Raw genomic sequence first — 18,315 nt, forward strand, 5'->3', positions numbered from 1 at the left:
CCCACATGTCTCTTTGTCTACCCACAGATCTGCTACAACACTCGTCCAGGGAACAAATACATAGCTCACTTTGAGGTTCCTCTTTTGCTTCCACTTTTATCCATGAATGTTATAGCACTGAAGAGATGTTACTTGGAGCTTGACTTGAAAAGCTTAATTTAAACCCTGCTCAAGAGTGCAGGCCAACTGCTTATTAGGGCTGTACGAAACAGCACCATTCCATGTCGACTTCTATTTCGCTGTTTCAAAGGGACAGTGTTTTGGTTTGTCATTTTGTTTTGAAGCACTTTTCGTTTCGAAACTGTTTCACTGTTGTGACTTTCGCCCATAGGCTATAATGGGGAGTCATGAAAATGTCTATAACTTCGACATTTCTTGCCTGATTTGGATGAAAATTGCAGGGTCAGTAGCTTCTTCAGAGGGCATGAAGCCTGCCACATTTCAAGGAGATAGGTGCAGGGGTTTCTGGAGAAACTGCATCTCAAACTGCTAAAAGCAAAACTCATGTCACTTGCTGGCAGCGGCAGCCTCCTGTCATCCCGCACGCAGATCTGGGGGCCCACACCCCTGGGAGGGCTGTGGGGCTGTCCTCCCGGGGGTGCGGGCCCCTGGATCTGCGCATGGGATGACAGAAGGCTGCCGCTGCTGCCTGGGACCAGCGCTGGGCACAGCTCGTGCCCAGAGCCAGGAAGACTGCTGCTGCCACTGGCCCTGGGCAGCAGCAGCAGCCTCCTGTCATCCCACGCACAGATCTAGGGGCCTACACCCCTGGGAGGAGTCTGGCATTGGTGGGAGGGCAGGTTGACCTCCGTGGGGGTGGCTCTCCCCCACCTCCCACCACTGGGATGCTTCGAAACTTGAAACGTTTCAAAACTTTTGAAATGTTTTGAGTACCATTTCATTTCAAAACTGTTTTGAAGACTTTTGTTTCATTTTGATTTTGCTGCTTCAAGCTTGAAACATATCAAAACAGCTTCAAAACGAAAAACCCGTCGAAATTTCACACAGCCCTACTGCTTATGTAGGCCAAGCACCTGTCATCAACCAATATACCACTGCCTGTATGCAGGGCCGTCCCTGGGGGGCGCGAAACGGGATGATGACCCTGGGCCCCGCACTTTGGGGGGCCCCGTGGAGCCGGACGGAGTGGCTGCAGTGACTCCACACTGCTGCTGGCTTCACGGCTGGCTGGCACTCAGCACTCCCCTCGCCCTGCCAAATCCACTGCCAGTTTCCTCACGTCCGGGGATGGGGCCCTGCACAAGCTGATTTGCCCTGGGCCCTGCACCCTGCTCTGGTCGTCTCTGGTTGTATGCATTTGGGGGAGGGGGATTTTTTTTGTTTTATGGAAGGAGCAGGCCATGCCACTGCCAAAAACTAATTGCTAGACTTGATGGCCTACATCCTGTTTCATCTCTAAATTCCTCAGGACAATCCTATTTCACCCTGCTTGATTTTCTGAAAAAATTCAAGAAGTGGATAGGTCCTCTTTTTCTTTGCCACTCCATATGACTCACTTATGACTTATTTGGTAACACAGGCATGTTACAAAACATTGGTGCATTAATGTTATTTCAGGGGTTCAAGCAGTGTGGAATAAGACTGCACTTGAGTGCCTTAGATAAAAAATGGGATTTGGGTCAATATTTCAACAGTAGGGCAAAGGGCCTAGTCTATAAAAATGAGCAAGGAACAGGGCAGTGAAAATTCCTGAACAGTCCTGATTCCCACTGTTCATCTGTGTAGCACTGAAAGAGTTAGGCACTTTTAATTTCCACATCTGTAAAGCAGGGACAAAGCTATTAATTTGCTTGCTTCACAGGAATGTCAAGGTGATGGATGAATGTTCACATAACACTTTGGAAATTTAAAGTGCTAAAATTTAAGTGCTAAATAGGCTCACTTTCTGGGATAGCAAATGCTGTGCTGTTCAAACCAGTCACTGTTCTTTCCAGCATGAAAGGCTTTCACACACCGTTATCCAAACATTTCCAACACATTAATGCATCTCTGCCACAGGCTTCTGCTGTTATATATCTACAACTTCCTTTCTTCAAACTCCTGAATGGAAGCAGCTTAGTGACCTGCAAACGTAAAGGGCTTCATGCTCATTCAAAAAGAGGTCTGATGTTTTCAACACACACTCTTATTTTATTGCACTCCAACTACTGTCTAACATTTCTGGAAACCTGATCTGCTATTCAGACCTATTTCTATGGCATTTTTTTTCTTTTACTTTAAAGCTGCACACGTTTAATATATCTGCTACTTTCTTCCGCTGTGCTTCATACATCTCTCACCATTTGTCTTTTGCATTGTTCGAAAGAGCATGTATGTGCTGTTTACAAAGTTACCATTATAATATATGGCATTTCACAACTTGTACATGAGAAATCCATTAGAATAACAGCATCTGTGGACAGAAACTCCAGCAAAGTGCCTGCAGCCTCTGGTAGGAAACAAAAGAATCATAATAGTACATATCCCATTCAAAAGTCTGAAAAGGAGAATGAAATGGGTAAGTTCCTTCCCTTCTCCCTACCCCAATTATTACAAGAGTGACTCCGTGAAATGTACTGTAATTATAACTTAATGCAATAAGAATGTAATTCTGTCAAAGACCTAACTCAAGGAGCAGCAACATCAATGACAGCCCACCTTCTGAATTTGGTTGGATCTGGAATTTGGATTGGACTCCAATGTGGGGAAAAGGGAATGACAAAGAGAGTTTAGGAATATATCAAATGGAGAGGTGTGTGTGTGTGTGTGTGTGTGTGTGTGGGAAATCAGCAAACTGAGAAGTATTTTGTGCCCATTATAACACTACCCTTGGTCTCCATCACACATAGTAGAATGATCTAATAGCAAAGAGGGTTGACCATACATCACTTTCCACTAGACTTGGTTGCAGATGCTCAGAAATCTCTGGAAGTCAAGCCACAACTTCTATCAGCTCATGCACATTTACATCCAATTCCCATTCTTGCACTACTATGTCCTTCACCACAGCTTCTGGTGCCTTTCAGAATTCCACTCCATCCTTTGTATTCAGGTCACTCTTTCTGTTTGAATGCCTGCTCCTTGTAAATCCTTTCACAAAATCTGACAAAGCAAGCTGTTGCTTATAAGAGCTTATTCATCTCTGAATCAGTTAGTCGATAAGGTACTACTCTGCCCTGCCTTCTTCCAGAAGTGTGTTAATGATAGGCAGAACACCAACTTAAATCACATGCAGCACTACCATGAGACTGGTTAGCTTTGTTTGCAGTGGACAAATACTAATAGTTTCTACAAAAGAATGAACCTATTTCTACATAAAATGATATGCTGCTGCTCTTTTTAAACCAGTCTGGCTGGAAGCTGCTTCCAGATGACCAATGTGCCTGAAGTCTAAGAGGTTTTGAGAATCCACGAACCCAAGTACAAAGAATATCTGTTAGGGCAGTATGAGGATCTCATGCCTGGCTACCATGTGACACACCGCAGCACTTACTGATTGGTTGCAACATGCAGAATATTCAGCCTTTATGGTCTAACGCAGGGATGCTCAACCCCCAGCCAGTGGGCCAGATTCAGCCTGCGAAGCCATTCCATCTGACTCACAGAAGCCCCCACTAGTCTGAAAATTTGGCAATGGAGGAGTCATAGTAACAACTGCCACTGTCAAATTTCCAGACCCAGGAGTCCCACTGACAGAATGATAGATCAGCCGCAGACAGAACCTGGGGCCTGATCCAAGCAAACGGGGCCAGCTGGAGGCAGTGCAGGGCCAGATCCTACAGTACAGGGCTGAGCAGAGACAGTACAAGGCCCAGATCTGACAGCACAGGGCCCCAAGCAGGTGGTGCAGGCACATGGAGCCAAAGGAATGGGCATAAAGCCCCAGGGAAGCAGTATGGGCAGAACCCTAGGGAGATGCTACAGAGCCCAATCCTGGTGCGTGGGGTCTGATCCAGTCTGTGAACTGGCCCTGCACCACTCATCTGGCCCACTACACAAAAAAAGTTGTGCACTCTTGGTCAACAAGATGGGCACAGAAAAATGGTAGGAATGGTGTTGGAAGCAGGGATGGAGGCAGAGCACTGTGGAGCCTGTAGCAATTATGAGCAAGAAGACTAGTGAAGCAGCTGCAACAGAAGGTAGAGTGGAGTACATGACTGCAAAGCTTGATGAAGCTAGTGAATGAAGGCAGGAGGTCAGGGAGAAGGAACCGGAACGAAGGCAAGGGTCTGGTTTATGTAGGTAGGCAGTGACTGGGGGAACTGTGAGGATAAGTGTATGGGGGTGGGGGAAGAGGACAAAAAGTTAGGGGCTTATCCAGGATGGGATAAGAAAATGAAAACATCCATTGGGATGTAAGAAGGGGGCTTCAAAACAGCATTTGGTATTATCCACTGAAAGCTTACCCCACGACATCATTTTATTCAGCGATACTTTCAGGTACTGTGCATTCTATGGCAAAAGCATTATACAACATGCCATGGTAATAAGGTAAGTGTACCAAGTGACCATTCCAACAAAGAGGCTCTTCTGACTGGATGTTTCAACAATTTCTGAAGGCAAAAAAAGACTAAGGTCTCTGTGTTTTCAGGGAAAGTGCAGTGGGGCAGCAGGTGTGAGTGGGATTGAAAAACAGTCTGCGTAATGTGTACCAACCATGGAGTCTGACATCTTTGCCCTAAACAGTCAAACAGCAAACTCAATTTAGCAAAACCTAAACAGAAACAAATAACAGCAAAAATGGACCTAATTCTAACAGCTGCTACCAGTTGCTATGAGGAGATGCAGGTACAGTAGATGTCAGTTCCAGTTAAATGAGATGGAAATGAGTTTGGACAAGACCGAATGAACAGCTTTGGCTTCTGACTACAAAAATGGTCTATGCCATCCAGGAAAAGAATGTAACATCAAACCAACATGAAAACAAAGTTATCTACACCAGATACTAACTACTCATGAACTCATGTGCAAAGGATAGCAAGTGGGGAGACGTGCTGTGCAATGACCAAAATTCTGCTGCATGCTTTACATGGAGGAAAATAATTCAACCCATTTTAAAGACTTAATTGGCACACGGGGTTCACTTAATTCCACGAGCAAGAAGTGCTTTGGAAGAGCCTGAGCAACACTCTGACAAGCACATCCTGGAATGAAAGGCTTAGAATCAAAGGATATTAGAGGTGGGGTTTGCTAATGCAGAAAATGAAGAGCGTTTTGCCAACATTACATGATGGACTAAATGAATACAGTGGGTGTTGCTGCTGATCCTCTGACAAGCCCTGTAGTAAGGAGTCTCTTCAGATAAGTAATGAAAGCAACTTACACACCTTACCATCACAAAATGCCCAGAATCTCCTCCCACCCACTTTTCTGTACTTCCAGAGTACCCTCCTATGGTAATTTTTCCAGGATTTGGAAACTGGTATAAAATCTGACTTCAAAGCTTTTTTGCAATTATTTTTGCCCCTAGCACAGCTGATAGCTTAGTGAGTAATGGCTACTTACAAAAAAATTGATATTTCCTAGTATATACTCTGAGCTAAAAAATGTTGGAGGTAACATGAGACTAGTGATTTCTAAAAATGAAATTATATTTTTTGTAACTGTGGAAGGAGCTATGGTGGGGCAGGGGGAAAGGGAGGAAGAGACATGAAGTGGAGGCCTACTATTTTTGTCACCTGCTTTAAAACTTTATTTGAAATTCCCCTTCTTGTTTCTGCAGTTAACTATGGACTTGACCCGGAGCTCCTCTCTCTACACCCTTTCCTGCTCCTGCCATCATTTCTAGCATCACCTTTTGCCCTCAGCTTTGCCCATTCTTACCACTGGTAAGAGCCACCTCCTCTGAAGCTTCTTCCATGAAAGTCAGCCTCCTCTGGTAAAACTTTTTCTCTCATCAAATCCTAAAAGTGTACAACACAAATGACCTAATACCATGTGCCATCTATTTCACCTGTGTGTTAATTATAAGTTTAAAATCTCATCTGAACATATATTTTTCTTCTTCTTCCTGAATCTTTTGGTTTCCCTTTCTGGCTGTTGTTACTTCATTCATATACTCAGCAATTTTTCAAGCAAGCAGGGGTGATTATATCATGCAGTATGACCTCCTTTGTAACACAGGGTGTAGAATTTCAATGTGTTATTCTTGTATTGAGCCCAGTTACTGATTGATTAAAGCAAATGTTCTAGAAAGGCATCCATCCCTGATTTGAAGGCTTAACTTTCTGGAATTGGTTGAAGGAAGGATTGGTTGATATTCTTCTGTTTATTTGGTGACCCACACATTTCCAACTGGCCCCAGAACAAACATTTTATCCTACACATTTGCATAGAAGATATTAGCCCAAAAAGAAAAGGTTTATGAAGCTGTACAGTGTCTCAGATCTGTTTTGCCTTCTGGACAAGTAAGAGATAGCTGGTACAACATTTTTCTGCTACAATCCAATTCTCTAAGATTGTACTTCTTTTGGAAAAAGCATCCAGCACTTTGCAAAATTTCTTCCCGAAAGCAGGAAAAAAAAATCAAATTTGGTTTGCTGATTTTCTCCCTTTTGGTTCAAGTAAAGTTATAACAGGTGCCCGGATCTGCGGAAGAGAACCCAGTTCTCAGTTTCATTTTTCAGACAGTTCTGCTTTGAGAGCAAGAGCCTAGCATACAACATGCAAGTAAAATTCCAGTACTGCTCCAAAACTCTTCAGCACAAACTGAATATGCCTCAAACTTATGTGCTTACTTAACTTTATGCTCCTAAAGGCAGAGTTAAACATGTTGCAAGGTCTGCTAGACTAGAGCTCTTCCTGGGATTTGCCTTTACTATTAACTTAAATAATCACAAGAAAACTCAAAGTTGAACCTAAGCTTCCCTCTCAAGCTTGAGTGTTCCTTAAGCTTTCGCTATAGGAACCCACTATTGCCAATTACCTCTCTCAGGCCCTTTCCTTAGTGTAAAATAGTAGTATTCAATTACCAGCTAGAAATTTGCATCCTGATTTGTTCAGGGCTTTTGCACCCAACATTAGAGCAACTCAGACTAGAGAATTCTTTCCTCGCTTCCAGTGAAGAGGGGCCCTCTTCAGCCGGAAATGATTGAAACAACTTTACAGATCAAGATCTTGAACAAATTAAAAGTACTGCCCCCAAAATATTGCTAAGCAACAATAGCTAACAGAGGCATAACAAGCAGGATCTGCATCCTAGGCAAGCCCTGTAGAATGGGAGAGGTTGGGGGTAAGGTTATTGCTGAGCACTGGAGGACTCAGTGGTCCAAGAGAAGATGAGAGGGCATGCAGGATTCTTATGTATGCAGGGAGCTCAAAAAGGGTCCCTGGCTGGGGCTGCTGCTGCCCACACCAGCTATTGCTCTTACAGAATCAGCGTGATGTCCAAAAGCACCATGGTGTTGTTTTTGCTGCCAAGGCATACTCTGTGCAGGTGGGGGTGATCCTGGAGCCCTTCTTAAGTTGGTGTCTGGGGGCTAATGCCCTGCTCTCCCACCTGTACTTAAGCTACTGATAACTAAACTTAATCTAGTGCAATCCATGATATAAGTGGACTGGATTGGTTGTCAATGTCCGCAAGAATTTCTATATGCCATGGCAAAATCCTGGAATCAGATGGCCTATGATCAGCTCATATAGAGGAAAGCTGTACAGGTGCTTGGACATTAAGCTAAACTGTTGGACACGATACTGCAGCTAGACAATATCCCTCTATAGTTCAAAAAGAGTCTCCTAGGCAAATTTATAGGCCAGCTAAATTATGAGCTGGAGAAGACATCTCAACCATTTTACTGCTGCTTTTCATAGTACCCTCTTCCCACCTTGCCTTTTCATACATTTATTTCTCTCCAACCTTTCTCCCTACACATGCAGCCAGTGTTGACTCAGTCTCTGTGTCTTTAGTGGCTGTGAATACCATGCTTTTAAGCCACTTGCACTAAGAAACCCCAACTTTCATTGCCATAGGAATGAAGGTGATGCATCAAGCTGAGCAGCAACATATATACTGATGTGTCAGTTACACCAGGATTTTAATTCCCCACTATATCCAAGTGTCAATAGTTGACAGAGCAGGACTGGTGAACCTAGTTCCACTGCTCAAGTACCTGATCTCAGAATAAGTCAGGATGTGCAGTAAAAGATGCCCAACATAAATAACATTTGCCATAAACCTTAATAAAGGTGACTCTCTCAAACCTAGAGACCTCAAAAAAACTGGGAGTAAAAGTCAAGGACCATTTTACTTTTCTCTGGTCTTAGCGTTTCTATGAGCCTCATCACGGGCCTGGTTTATACACATCAACCCAGCTTTCTGTGCTCATCCCAATTTATGAGAGCCTTGAATTGGTGGGGTAGGACTATGCCAAAGGACAAGAGCACATACTACTAGACACCTACTTAGAACTGATAACACGTAGGTCCTGAGCTTATCACTAGACAAGTAGTAAAATTTCCAAGGATTTCAAATTCCAGAAATTCCTAAAGTCTCCTCTTCTAGCAGAGTTTCTTCTACAAAGCATTTGTTTTATGGTTGCCATGGTTCTAGCCATTCTGTTTGAGAATCAGAAGAGGAATCTTGCCAGGACATTACAATATGTGTCTGTAACTTCAAATGTTCTGCTTTTAGTTGGAGAAGCCAAAAGAAGGCTTAAACCATGCTAGGACCAAGCATCTAGCTCTCCCATGGAAAGCGGATGAGTCAAAGATGACAGAAAGCCAGTGACAATATTTTGGCATGATTCCTTGGCACTTGCAATGACCTTATTTATTGCCCCATGCATTTCCTTCTTCATGTAGCTAATCCATCTAATGTCTTGTCTCATGTTCTGGCTTTTAGAACTTACCTTACCTTCCAACTCTCTGGCTTAGTGAATTTGAGTCCTGTCTAGTCAGAGTAATCAGTCCCACACAATATATCATAAAACTGGTCACATCGTGATGGGACACTCAGATATAAAGAGCTCTCTTTCTTGGAAAAAGCCATTTCATAGCAGCATCTTCTCCATCCTAAAACTTTGCTCATCCATCAAACACAGAACAGTTAGTTCCTTAGGAACCATTTTGTGCCTGACCCTGCTGATAGAAAATCCATAACAGCACCAGTGCTAAAAGCAGTTAAGCTATGCTGGTTGGGAATTGTCCGACAAAAACATTTTATTGCAATATACTGATTTGTTGAAAACAACACTTCTAACAAGCTCATACAGATCATTTTGACAGAAAATAGTTCTCAAATTCAGGATGGATTTTTGTGGGCAATGGGGAGAAGGGTGGAAGGGGAATTCATCCCAGAAAAGCCATTAGCCCTAGTCTTGCCTGGTCCTAGGCACTTGCCTGGGACATCGGGAACTGAGGTTCAGCTCCTTACTCTGTATCAGGGTGACTGTCCTAACCAGTAGGTCACTGGCTATTCCAAGACAGACATTTCTCCCATAAAAGCTTCTGAAGATCTAAGGTTTGCCCCAATGAAAAACAGAAAGATTACTGAAAATCTAGAAAAATGTCATGGGATGTTAGATTTATTTCCAACATAGATCTAGTACTGACCCAATAGAATATATTTACTGGAAAATCCTAGCATAGCTAATGACCCAAAAAGAAGACAAAAGGTAAGAACTATAGTACTCACATACTAGGTGATCATTAGGGCAATTCAGACTCCTTCTGAGTGAATGCTTAGGTTTTGTATTTTTTTCATTAAAAACCTTCAAATTAGATGTAAATATTTTGTGGGAATTTCCTTTTTTGTTTTATTTTCACAGAAAGGTTCTCTTTATACAGTCTCCAACAGCATTCTGCCCTAACCAATACATTATGATCCTCAGTGATGAGCACAAACAGAATTTGCCCATAAACCAAAAGGGGTCTGCCAAAATAAAATAGAGTAAATTATAAAAAAGTAGAACTACCTTTACCAGAAAGTATAGGCAGATTAATTTTTAAAGTTTCAGGTAACACTCAAGTCACTAGAAACACAGGTAAGAATTTAAATCAATAATCATGTCACTCAAGCACTCCTCCAATTATTTAATAAAAAAAGATAGGATTAAATTTGAGCTGCTTTTCCATCGGTGATACAATTCCTAACATCCTATGCATTTTTCTATCTGTGCCTTTCTCCCAGAGACTGATGGAAATGAATTATTTCACTCATTTTTCTCAGATAAAATATTTTCAGAATAACCAGACTTTTATTAGCAACTGATGTTGAAATTAGCTAAGTAAAAACAATATCAGCTCATGGGTTAGATCCTCAGTTGTTGTAAGCTGACGTTACTTTCTAGATTTGCATTGCTGCATTTCAGCTAAACATTGACAAATACAGGTAATATACAACATGCCATATGCAATGAATTAGGCTCAGAACATACTTGCCTCTGTTCCCTTCATTAGTACAGACGTTAAGATAGCACTCAATTTGTCAAGTTAATGTAACACTACAGAACTACTTACAGTAGATTGTGTCTCTAGTATTATATAACTCTGTGGGAGCATCTACACATGCTATTACTGTACATGAACAAACTGTGGAGCTTACTGCTCCAGAGTTTATTGCTCCCAGGTGCACTACTGGAATGTAATACTGGGAGCAAATAACTCCAGAGCAATAAGCTCCTCAGTTTATTCATGTGCAACACATGAAGCCAGGTCAGAGCAGCCTCAGCTGGCAGGGGGCCCTAGAAGTCAGCCTGACAACCCAAAACTGCTCCCCCTGGCTCAATGTGCTGCGGTGGGGCTGGCTGGGGCATGAGGGAGCTTCAGTGTGGGGTTAGCCAGCTGGCAGCCCCCACACTGAAGCATCCTCATGCCCAGCCCACCCCTCCAGCATCTACATGTGTGCTGCTGCAGTTTTTTACTCTGCAGCAGGACAGTACTTGTATTTACAAGTACTATCCTACTGGAGGGTAAATTAGTTTATTCCAGCCTAATAGGGGCACACATATAGATGCCGAGATGTTTACTGCACAGCTAATTTGTCAACTGCACAGCAAATGTCTCTTGTAGATGCACCTATTTTCTACAAAGAAGAAATTGTCTAGAAACAGATGGTTCTTACATTCTAACATGTTTCTACTATAGGAACTTACCAGTCCATGGTTGTTTCCATAAACACACCACCATACTGCCCTAAATACAAAACCCCAAATCATGAAGAGCTTCCTGCATCAAAATCCAGAACACTGTGAAGAACACAAAGCTTGGAACAAGATCAGTGAGACAGAAGAATATTTAGAACTCTTCTAATTGTGTTGTCCTGTCTTGCTAGGTTGGTCACATGCTGGTGGAGCTCAGAAGTGAATTCATCCAGCATCTCCCTGAAGATCCGAGTCCTTCACATGGCATTAAGTCAGTGGAAATTCTGTAACTTGACTACAGAAACAAGGTCTAACTTACTAAATTACTAATTCAAAGGCATCATCAAAGGAGGCCAATGGAAGGGATATTCTGTAGAAAACAGGTACCGTCTGTTCCCTCCTCACCATGCTAAGGCCAAAATAGCACTCTTACGGATATAGTCAGTCATTGCCTTGTCTGCCTCAGAACAGTGTAAAGCTGGGTCACCCAAAAAGTCACTCTGACCTGATCTGGTCTTTCTGCTTTTTTTTGGAATCCTGTGAAAACTGCTCCACTATCATTCAACTTGGATGTTAGTTTCAGGTTATTTACAACATACTTTATTAGGGTCTGAGCCTGTGAATTGCTGAACTGCAGAAATCCCCGCTACAATCAACAGAAACAATAGCACTCAAAATCTCCCAGAAGCAACCCATTGTTTTAAATGAGCTCTGACCCTCTTTTGTATAGAGAATTAAAAAAAAAAAATCAATACACCTTAGTCTGATGTAAGCAATGTAGAGACAAATTAACAATGCTAGTCCATCTCTGTTCTCATGAAAGATCAATAGAAGCCTTGTCACTGACCTCAACTGGAATGTGATCAGGCCACTCTCATTTTGAACAGTATTTCTATTTTGTAGAACCTGGAGCATGTAAAGAGTTTCTGTGGATATCTAAAACAGACTATAGCCTGATCCTGATCTGTTTGCCACAAATTCTATACCCAACTCAACTCTGCAGTTCTGCCAGAAAGAGAGCAGACTGAGCCAAAAGCCAACCATTTGCAAACAGAAGCAAAACAAACATACCTGATTTCCCCACTCCAGCTCGACCAAAGATTGCCAGTTTCACTTCTGCACTCTTAGCCATGGTGGAAAAAATGGAACCGGTGGCAAATTCACTAGAGTACTAAAACTGAAGCAGAGGAAAGTTTCCCGGGTCCTACTTTCAGCTTCACCATGTCATCATGACCTCAATGCGGGACCTACAGGAGAATACCAAAGAAGTGTAATCCTTTGAGCAGGCTTGTATTCAGTATTTAAAAAGAGATCTTTTTCTAAATTATACAAAGTGCTACACAGCCTCCAATGCTGAAGGAACCCTAGTGAAACCTTTAGCATTTGACACAATTTGTATACAGATACATAAGAATGTCTAACTTTGTCCCTTGTGAACTGCCACTGTGAAACTTGATTGAACAAAAGGTACTGGTTCAATAACATGCAGAGCTCAGCTCATAATACTATATAAGGTTCCTTATTATTCCATTTTTTGTAGCCAGCTGGGATAGTTTATATATAAATTACTACTTGGGACCCAGCTCTGATGGATTTTTGTTTGCAGAATGTATCTGAAAGTCAAAAAAGTATTTATCAATGTATTTGCAGATAGCTAAACTCCTGCCCATCAAACCCTCAATTACATAAAGGCCCCAATTACTTGTTTGGAAAGTTAGTCGATTTTTAAGGGTTTGCACGTTACCTGTTCTGCTAAACAAACTCTATGCAGACGGTTCTCTGACATTCTGGCTAGGAACTGACATTACACATAAACTGGTTTAAGTGATCAGAAACTGGTTTAAACCTGTAACAGAACAGACGTTCAGTGCATATAAACCAGTTTCAAAATGGCCAAAACCAGTTTGATATAAACCTGGTTGAACGTAGTATCAGACTTAACTGATTTGGCTCAAACCGGTTTATGCAATGTCTGTCCCAGACCCCTTACTGGTTAAGATAAACCAGGCACCCCCAGCATCCCGGCATGCTCTCTGGGCTAGATGGGGCTCTTGGCTCCATCCACAGGGCTGACCCTGCCTGCCCCTCTGCTCTCTAGCCAGAGCAAGGACCAGCCCTGTTAAGACAAAGTGGGAAGGGAGGGGGTTAATTCTTCCCTCCTTCCCCCACTGCAGCCAGGGTCAGCCTGTCTGCTGGGGAGCAGAGGGGAGGGGGCTGCAGCGGTGGCCCCTGGAGCTGGCAGACCCCGGCTGCAGGGAAGGGAGGGAGAGAGGAATTAACCCTTCTCCCTGCCCCCTTCACTTTAAGGGGGCCTTGCTACCTAGGTTGTCCTGCAGGGTTGGGAGGGGGGGGGCTCTGTTTCATGCTGGTGGGGGACTCTTCCCCCTCCTTCTCCTCCCAGGGTGGGGAGGGGGACTCTGTGAGGAGTTGGATAGGGACTCTTCCTCCTCTTGCAGTCCCCGCCCTGCTGCTGCAGGGTTGGGGTTGGGGAGGGGCTCCATGCAATGCTGCCCAGCTCCAGAGCAGGGGCGGGGGGCAGGGAGAGGCTCTGTTCCATGCTGGGGAGAACTCTATGCTCTTCTCCCCCTCCCCCTAGAGGGGCAGTGGAAGCACGGAGCTCAGCAGGGCAGGGTGTGGGTGTGGGGGAGGGGTGTAGGGACCCCCACACACTCCCCCCATGGCATGCAGCCCCTGGAGGGAGGGAGTGGAACCTGCCTTATCCCCACGGCTCTGCTCCCTGAGCCTGCAGCTCCAGCCCTTTCAGCAGGGGGAGCCCTGGGCTGGAGCCAACTGCTTACCCCGGTCCCCTGAGTGGAGGGGCCCCGCACTCTGCTTCCCCACAGAGCCCAGCACACAGCTTCCCCGCATGGAGCCGCTGGGATAAAAGCAGCCAGACAGGCTGCATGGGGCTGCGCTCCTCAGCCCCAGCAGAGTGCTGGCTGCCTCTATTGTGGCTCCGTGCCACATCTCCAACTCCACACTGGCAGAGGTGAAGCCCCAGGCTGAATCTGCAGGCAAGCACAGGGGCAGGGCTCCCTCCACTCCCAGCAGACTGTGGGGCCCTACACAGTGGGGACTGGGGGAAACAGCTGGCTCCAGCGCAGGGCTTCCCCCTTTGCAAGGGCTGGAGCTGCAGGCTCGGCCTCAGGGAGCAGGCCATGGGGTTAAGACAGGTTCCACTCCCTCCCCACTGTGCAGTGCTGGCCAGAGCCACACCTGTGCCCTGACCTCCCCACCTGCTGCTGCCAGGCAGCGGGGGCTGTACGTTCTAGGGGGAGTGTGTGAGGGTCCCTATACCCCCACCCTCCTTCACACCCCAAACACCCACACCCTGTCCTGATGAGCTCCGCCCTCCCACTGCCCCTCTGGAGTGGGGGGGGAGGAAGAGTTCTTCCCAGCATGGAACAGAGCCTCCCCCTGCCCTTCAGGGGGAGGAGTGGGGGGAAGAGTCTCCCTCTGGGGTTGGGCAGCATCCCATAGAACCCCCCTCCCCACCCTGCAGCAATGGGGGAGAAGCAGAGGGAAGAGCCCCCCCTCCACCACAGGGCAGGGGGGAAGGGAGAAAAGCCCCCCCCGGCACTGAACAGAGCCCCCCTCCTGGCCCCGCTGCGGTGGGGGAGAAGGAGGAGGGGAAAGAATTCCCCTCTGGGGCCAGGCAGCCCTGTGTGCCTGGACTGCTCCCGGCTGTCAGGGAGCTGCTGGGGCCAGGCCACGCCCCCCACTCCTCATCTCAGCTTCCCTGTGGAAGGGAAGGGAGGGCTGCTCTAGTGCCCCCAGGCTTCTGGCTTGAGACTGCAGGCATGTGCCAAACGTCTCTCCACTTGCAAAACAGTTCACTCTCTGCAGGTTAAACTAACCTGCAAAGACTGAAATAATTCAGGCTCAGGCTTTTTTAATGTCTGTCCCTAGCCTCTTTGTTTAAAGCTGACACAGCTCATATATAAATATTCAGAAAAGTGGAGGGTTAGGAAAGAGACACCCGTGTCTCTCATAATATATTTTTAAAGACCACATAGGGATTTTCTGACTACCTTCTCATCTGTTGTGTGATCCCAGACAAGTCAGTTCAAGGTCCCTCAATTTCTCCATCTGTATGATCTTCAGGATAGTTAAAACCAGCTTATTTTTGTCGCTGTCCGCAATTAATATTATGACACTACCATCATTTAATGGTGTCAAACTAAATCTCTCCTTGCATCACGGTATAACTTTGTCTATATAAATTGCATTACATAAACATTGCAATATTATAATATTACTACAAGGAGATGTATCGTATACAATCACAAATATTACAGGAGTTAATATTCTCCACTTTAAAGCAATAATTCATTTCAAAATACATTCATGAACTAAAATAAAGTTTTAATCAGTTTTCTTCAGTATGCAGTATTATGTTTTCGAAAACTTGTCAAATACACTTTACGTTGAGAAGGATATCCATATATCTTTGAGACCATATTCTTCTGATTCATTTGCACACGAGTAAACATCAATTTATAATCATCTTTGAAAAGCACTCGGAAAAGCTAAATGTTTAATGAATGTTTCATGTAACAGCTGAGACACAGGAATTTAACTCCAAAAAATGCATACATTTGCCTTCCAGTTTCTACCCTAATAGCCACGGTTGCATGCTCTCGCAACAGCAAGTCATGTAAAGTCATTTGTAGCAAGACTTGTTTTTCTTCTTCCAGCTCAGCTGTTAGAAGAAAGGCATGAATGTGATGCTGCTGATAAAATCTCCCTTGCAACTTTTATGGTGAACTGGCAGAAGAGAGTGCTTTAAAGTCAGTATATTACTCTATGATCTCATAAAAATCACTTAGCTTGAGCATTTTAATAGACATAATTGCTGAGGCCCCTAATAAACTTCTTGCAAATTACAGACAGTTAACACCACCCGAAAGCCTGCCCAAAGTCACTTAAGCATGTCATTTATAGAGATGAACTTATGTATTTCTGCATGACTGTAATCACAGTGTAAATTGGAGAGTTTAAGAACAGTGGTTCTGCTGATGGTCTGGTAAGCCACAGTAAATGCTTTGCATTGGATCTCCTTCCCAGTACAAATTTGATGATAAAGGTTGCACATTGCTCACCAAGAAACGATGAGGGTTGACAGTGGTTCTTTGGTTCAAAACACTGAGAGAATACTGTTTTGGAAGGTTTCAAGGGTCTCCTCCCATATAGGAGACCTTCTATATTTACATACAAACTGCTATTAAATTACAAGCCAGAATCCAACTCCTTGCTCTTCTGCTGCATAGACAGAGTTACTCCATTAACTTGAAGCGCTCTCAGTTTACCCCAGCACCACCAAACTCAGAATCTGACCTCCTATGTTTCTGTATGAGAGTGGGGAGAGAGAGACAAGACAGCCTGCTGGTGCGAAACAAACTCTCTTCCTCTAAAGAATGATTAACATACTACTGTGTGTACTCTGGAGCCAAAACAAATCCCAGGTTTATTTTCATCTTCAAATGTCACTGTGGGTGTATGACTGCTGCTCTGTCACCAAAAGCTGTGTGCTACGGATTCCCTTCCCAGAACCACACGTCACAAATAAGTATGTTTCACTATCGTCAACCACAAATCTGCCACCTCCACTTTATTTTTATAAAAAGCATGCACACAAGCACACACAAACACACACATTTCACTTGTCCACCACAAAACTGCCACCTCTACTTTAAAAAAAAAACAACATGTACACACACAAGATCACAAGTTTCATTTAAGTCAACCACAACACTGCCACCTCCACTTTACTGAAAAAAGCATGTGTGCGCACGTACACACACACACGCACACAAACGCCCACGTTTCATTTAAGTCAACCACAAACCTGCCACCTCCACTTTATTAAAAAATAATCGTGTATACATACACACTAACTCACACACTGATCTTTCTTCCCACCTTCTGCACTGAGGCTGCTGGTCCCTGCCTCGCTTCTGCAGTGACAGGAGAGGAGAGGATTGCAGCCGGTTCTGTTCTCACAAGGAGGTTTTCAGCCCCCAGCTCCTGAACATCAACCCCTCAAGCTTGCAAATAAGGAAGGGAGGGGGAAAGGAGGGGGGAGGGTGGACACAGGCTGTCACTGCACTGAGAACAGACAGACCTTTACTCCAAGCCGCTGCTGTCACTGGTTGAATGGGCGCAACAAGTCAGCGTTGTGCCCTCAAATAAAGCACCTGGAGGCAATTGTAGCGCAGCCCCGGGCAGAGGAAGGAGCTCTCCCCCTCCCCTCACCTGCCTCGTTAAAAATCAGCAAGCGAGAAGTAGAGAAGCCTCCCCTGTTACTTTCCCATTCATTGTGATGAGCAGCCTGCGATGAGGCGGGGGGATCCAACTCCGCCTGATGCGTGGGGACTGGAAAAGACGCAGTGGACCCAGCACGGGAGCTGCCCCCCATCATGTAGTGGCAGGGGGGCCCCCCCCCCCCCCCCCCCCGCCACAGCCCGGCTGGCGGTAGCGGGACTGCTGCGCACTGCGCCCGCGCTTCGCCCGCGTCCGCGCAGCGCCCCCGGCACCCGCTGCCAGGCAGCTCGCGCGCGTCCCCTGCAGGGCGCCAGGCAGCGCCGCAGCGGCCGGAGCCTCTCCGGCTACTGGGGAGAGACGGGAGGGCGCCCCTGGGGCTGGGGGCTGTGTCCGTGTCCGTGTGCAATGTGTGTATGGGAATGGTCACACGTACACTAGAATTTCAGCCCTTGCAGGACGTGTGCTCAGTAATAGAAACAGTGCTCAATCTATGCAAGGGAAACTTCTATCTCGACGCAGGAGAACTTTTTACAGTCTCTTCTCCCATGCCTGATGAAGGGTGTTTGTGCCCGAAAGCTTGCAGTGAAAGATTTTTTAACTACATTTTTGCAAAAAAAAAAAATCTAATAAAAGATATCCCATCTACCACCAGTCCTGACTGCTTTTTCCTCTTCCTCCAATACGGCTACGCCCTGGGTACCTGACAAAATGTACAAGGGATGTATTTGGTAGCTGTGTTGGTCTGAGACCAAAAGAAATGCAAAACTCTCAAACTCTTGGCTCAGAGATGATACCTTGTATTAGACGGGTACCAACTCTCATGAGTTTTAGCATTGTTCTTAAAAGCTACACTTCAGGAATGTGAAAAAGTTAACTCTTTTTATATTTATGTGGATATATGAAAGATATAGGCAAAAGAAAGAGCTACTTTTTTCATATTCCTGAAGCGTAGCCTTTAAGAACGCCAAAAATC

At 45.0% G+C, this 18,315-nt stretch overlaps 1 protein-coding gene across 2 annotated transcripts in view; it reads right to left on the minus strand.

The window, feature by feature from the left end:
* The window catches only part of RERG (RAS like estrogen regulated growth inhibitor), a 168,946-nt gene extending 151,873 nt beyond the window's left edge, over positions 1–17,073 (minus strand). Inside the window, exons 1-2 of one of the 2 annotated variants that reach the window (XM_006030859.3) lie at positions 17,001–17,073; positions 12,150–12,325 (exon numbers count right to left, since the gene is read on the minus strand). In XM_006030859.3, coding sequence (XP_006030921.1) covers positions 12,150–12,210 — 61 coding nt within the window. In that variant the 5' untranslated portion in view covers positions 12,211–12,325; positions 17,001–17,073. Of the gene's footprint in view, positions 1–12,149; positions 12,326–16,980 lie in introns of both variants that reach the window. The other variant, XM_025212533.1, reaches the window with a different exon arrangement.
* Between the last annotated feature and the right edge of the window lie 1,242 nt (positions 17,074–18,315).

This window comes from Alligator sinensis, unplaced genomic scaffold (genome assembly GCF_000455745.1).
Source record: "Alligator sinensis unplaced genomic scaffold, ASM45574v1 scaffold498_1, whole genome shotgun sequence".
In the NCBI taxonomy this organism is placed as follows: domain Eukaryota; kingdom Metazoa; phylum Chordata; order Crocodylia; family Alligatoridae; genus Alligator; species Alligator sinensis.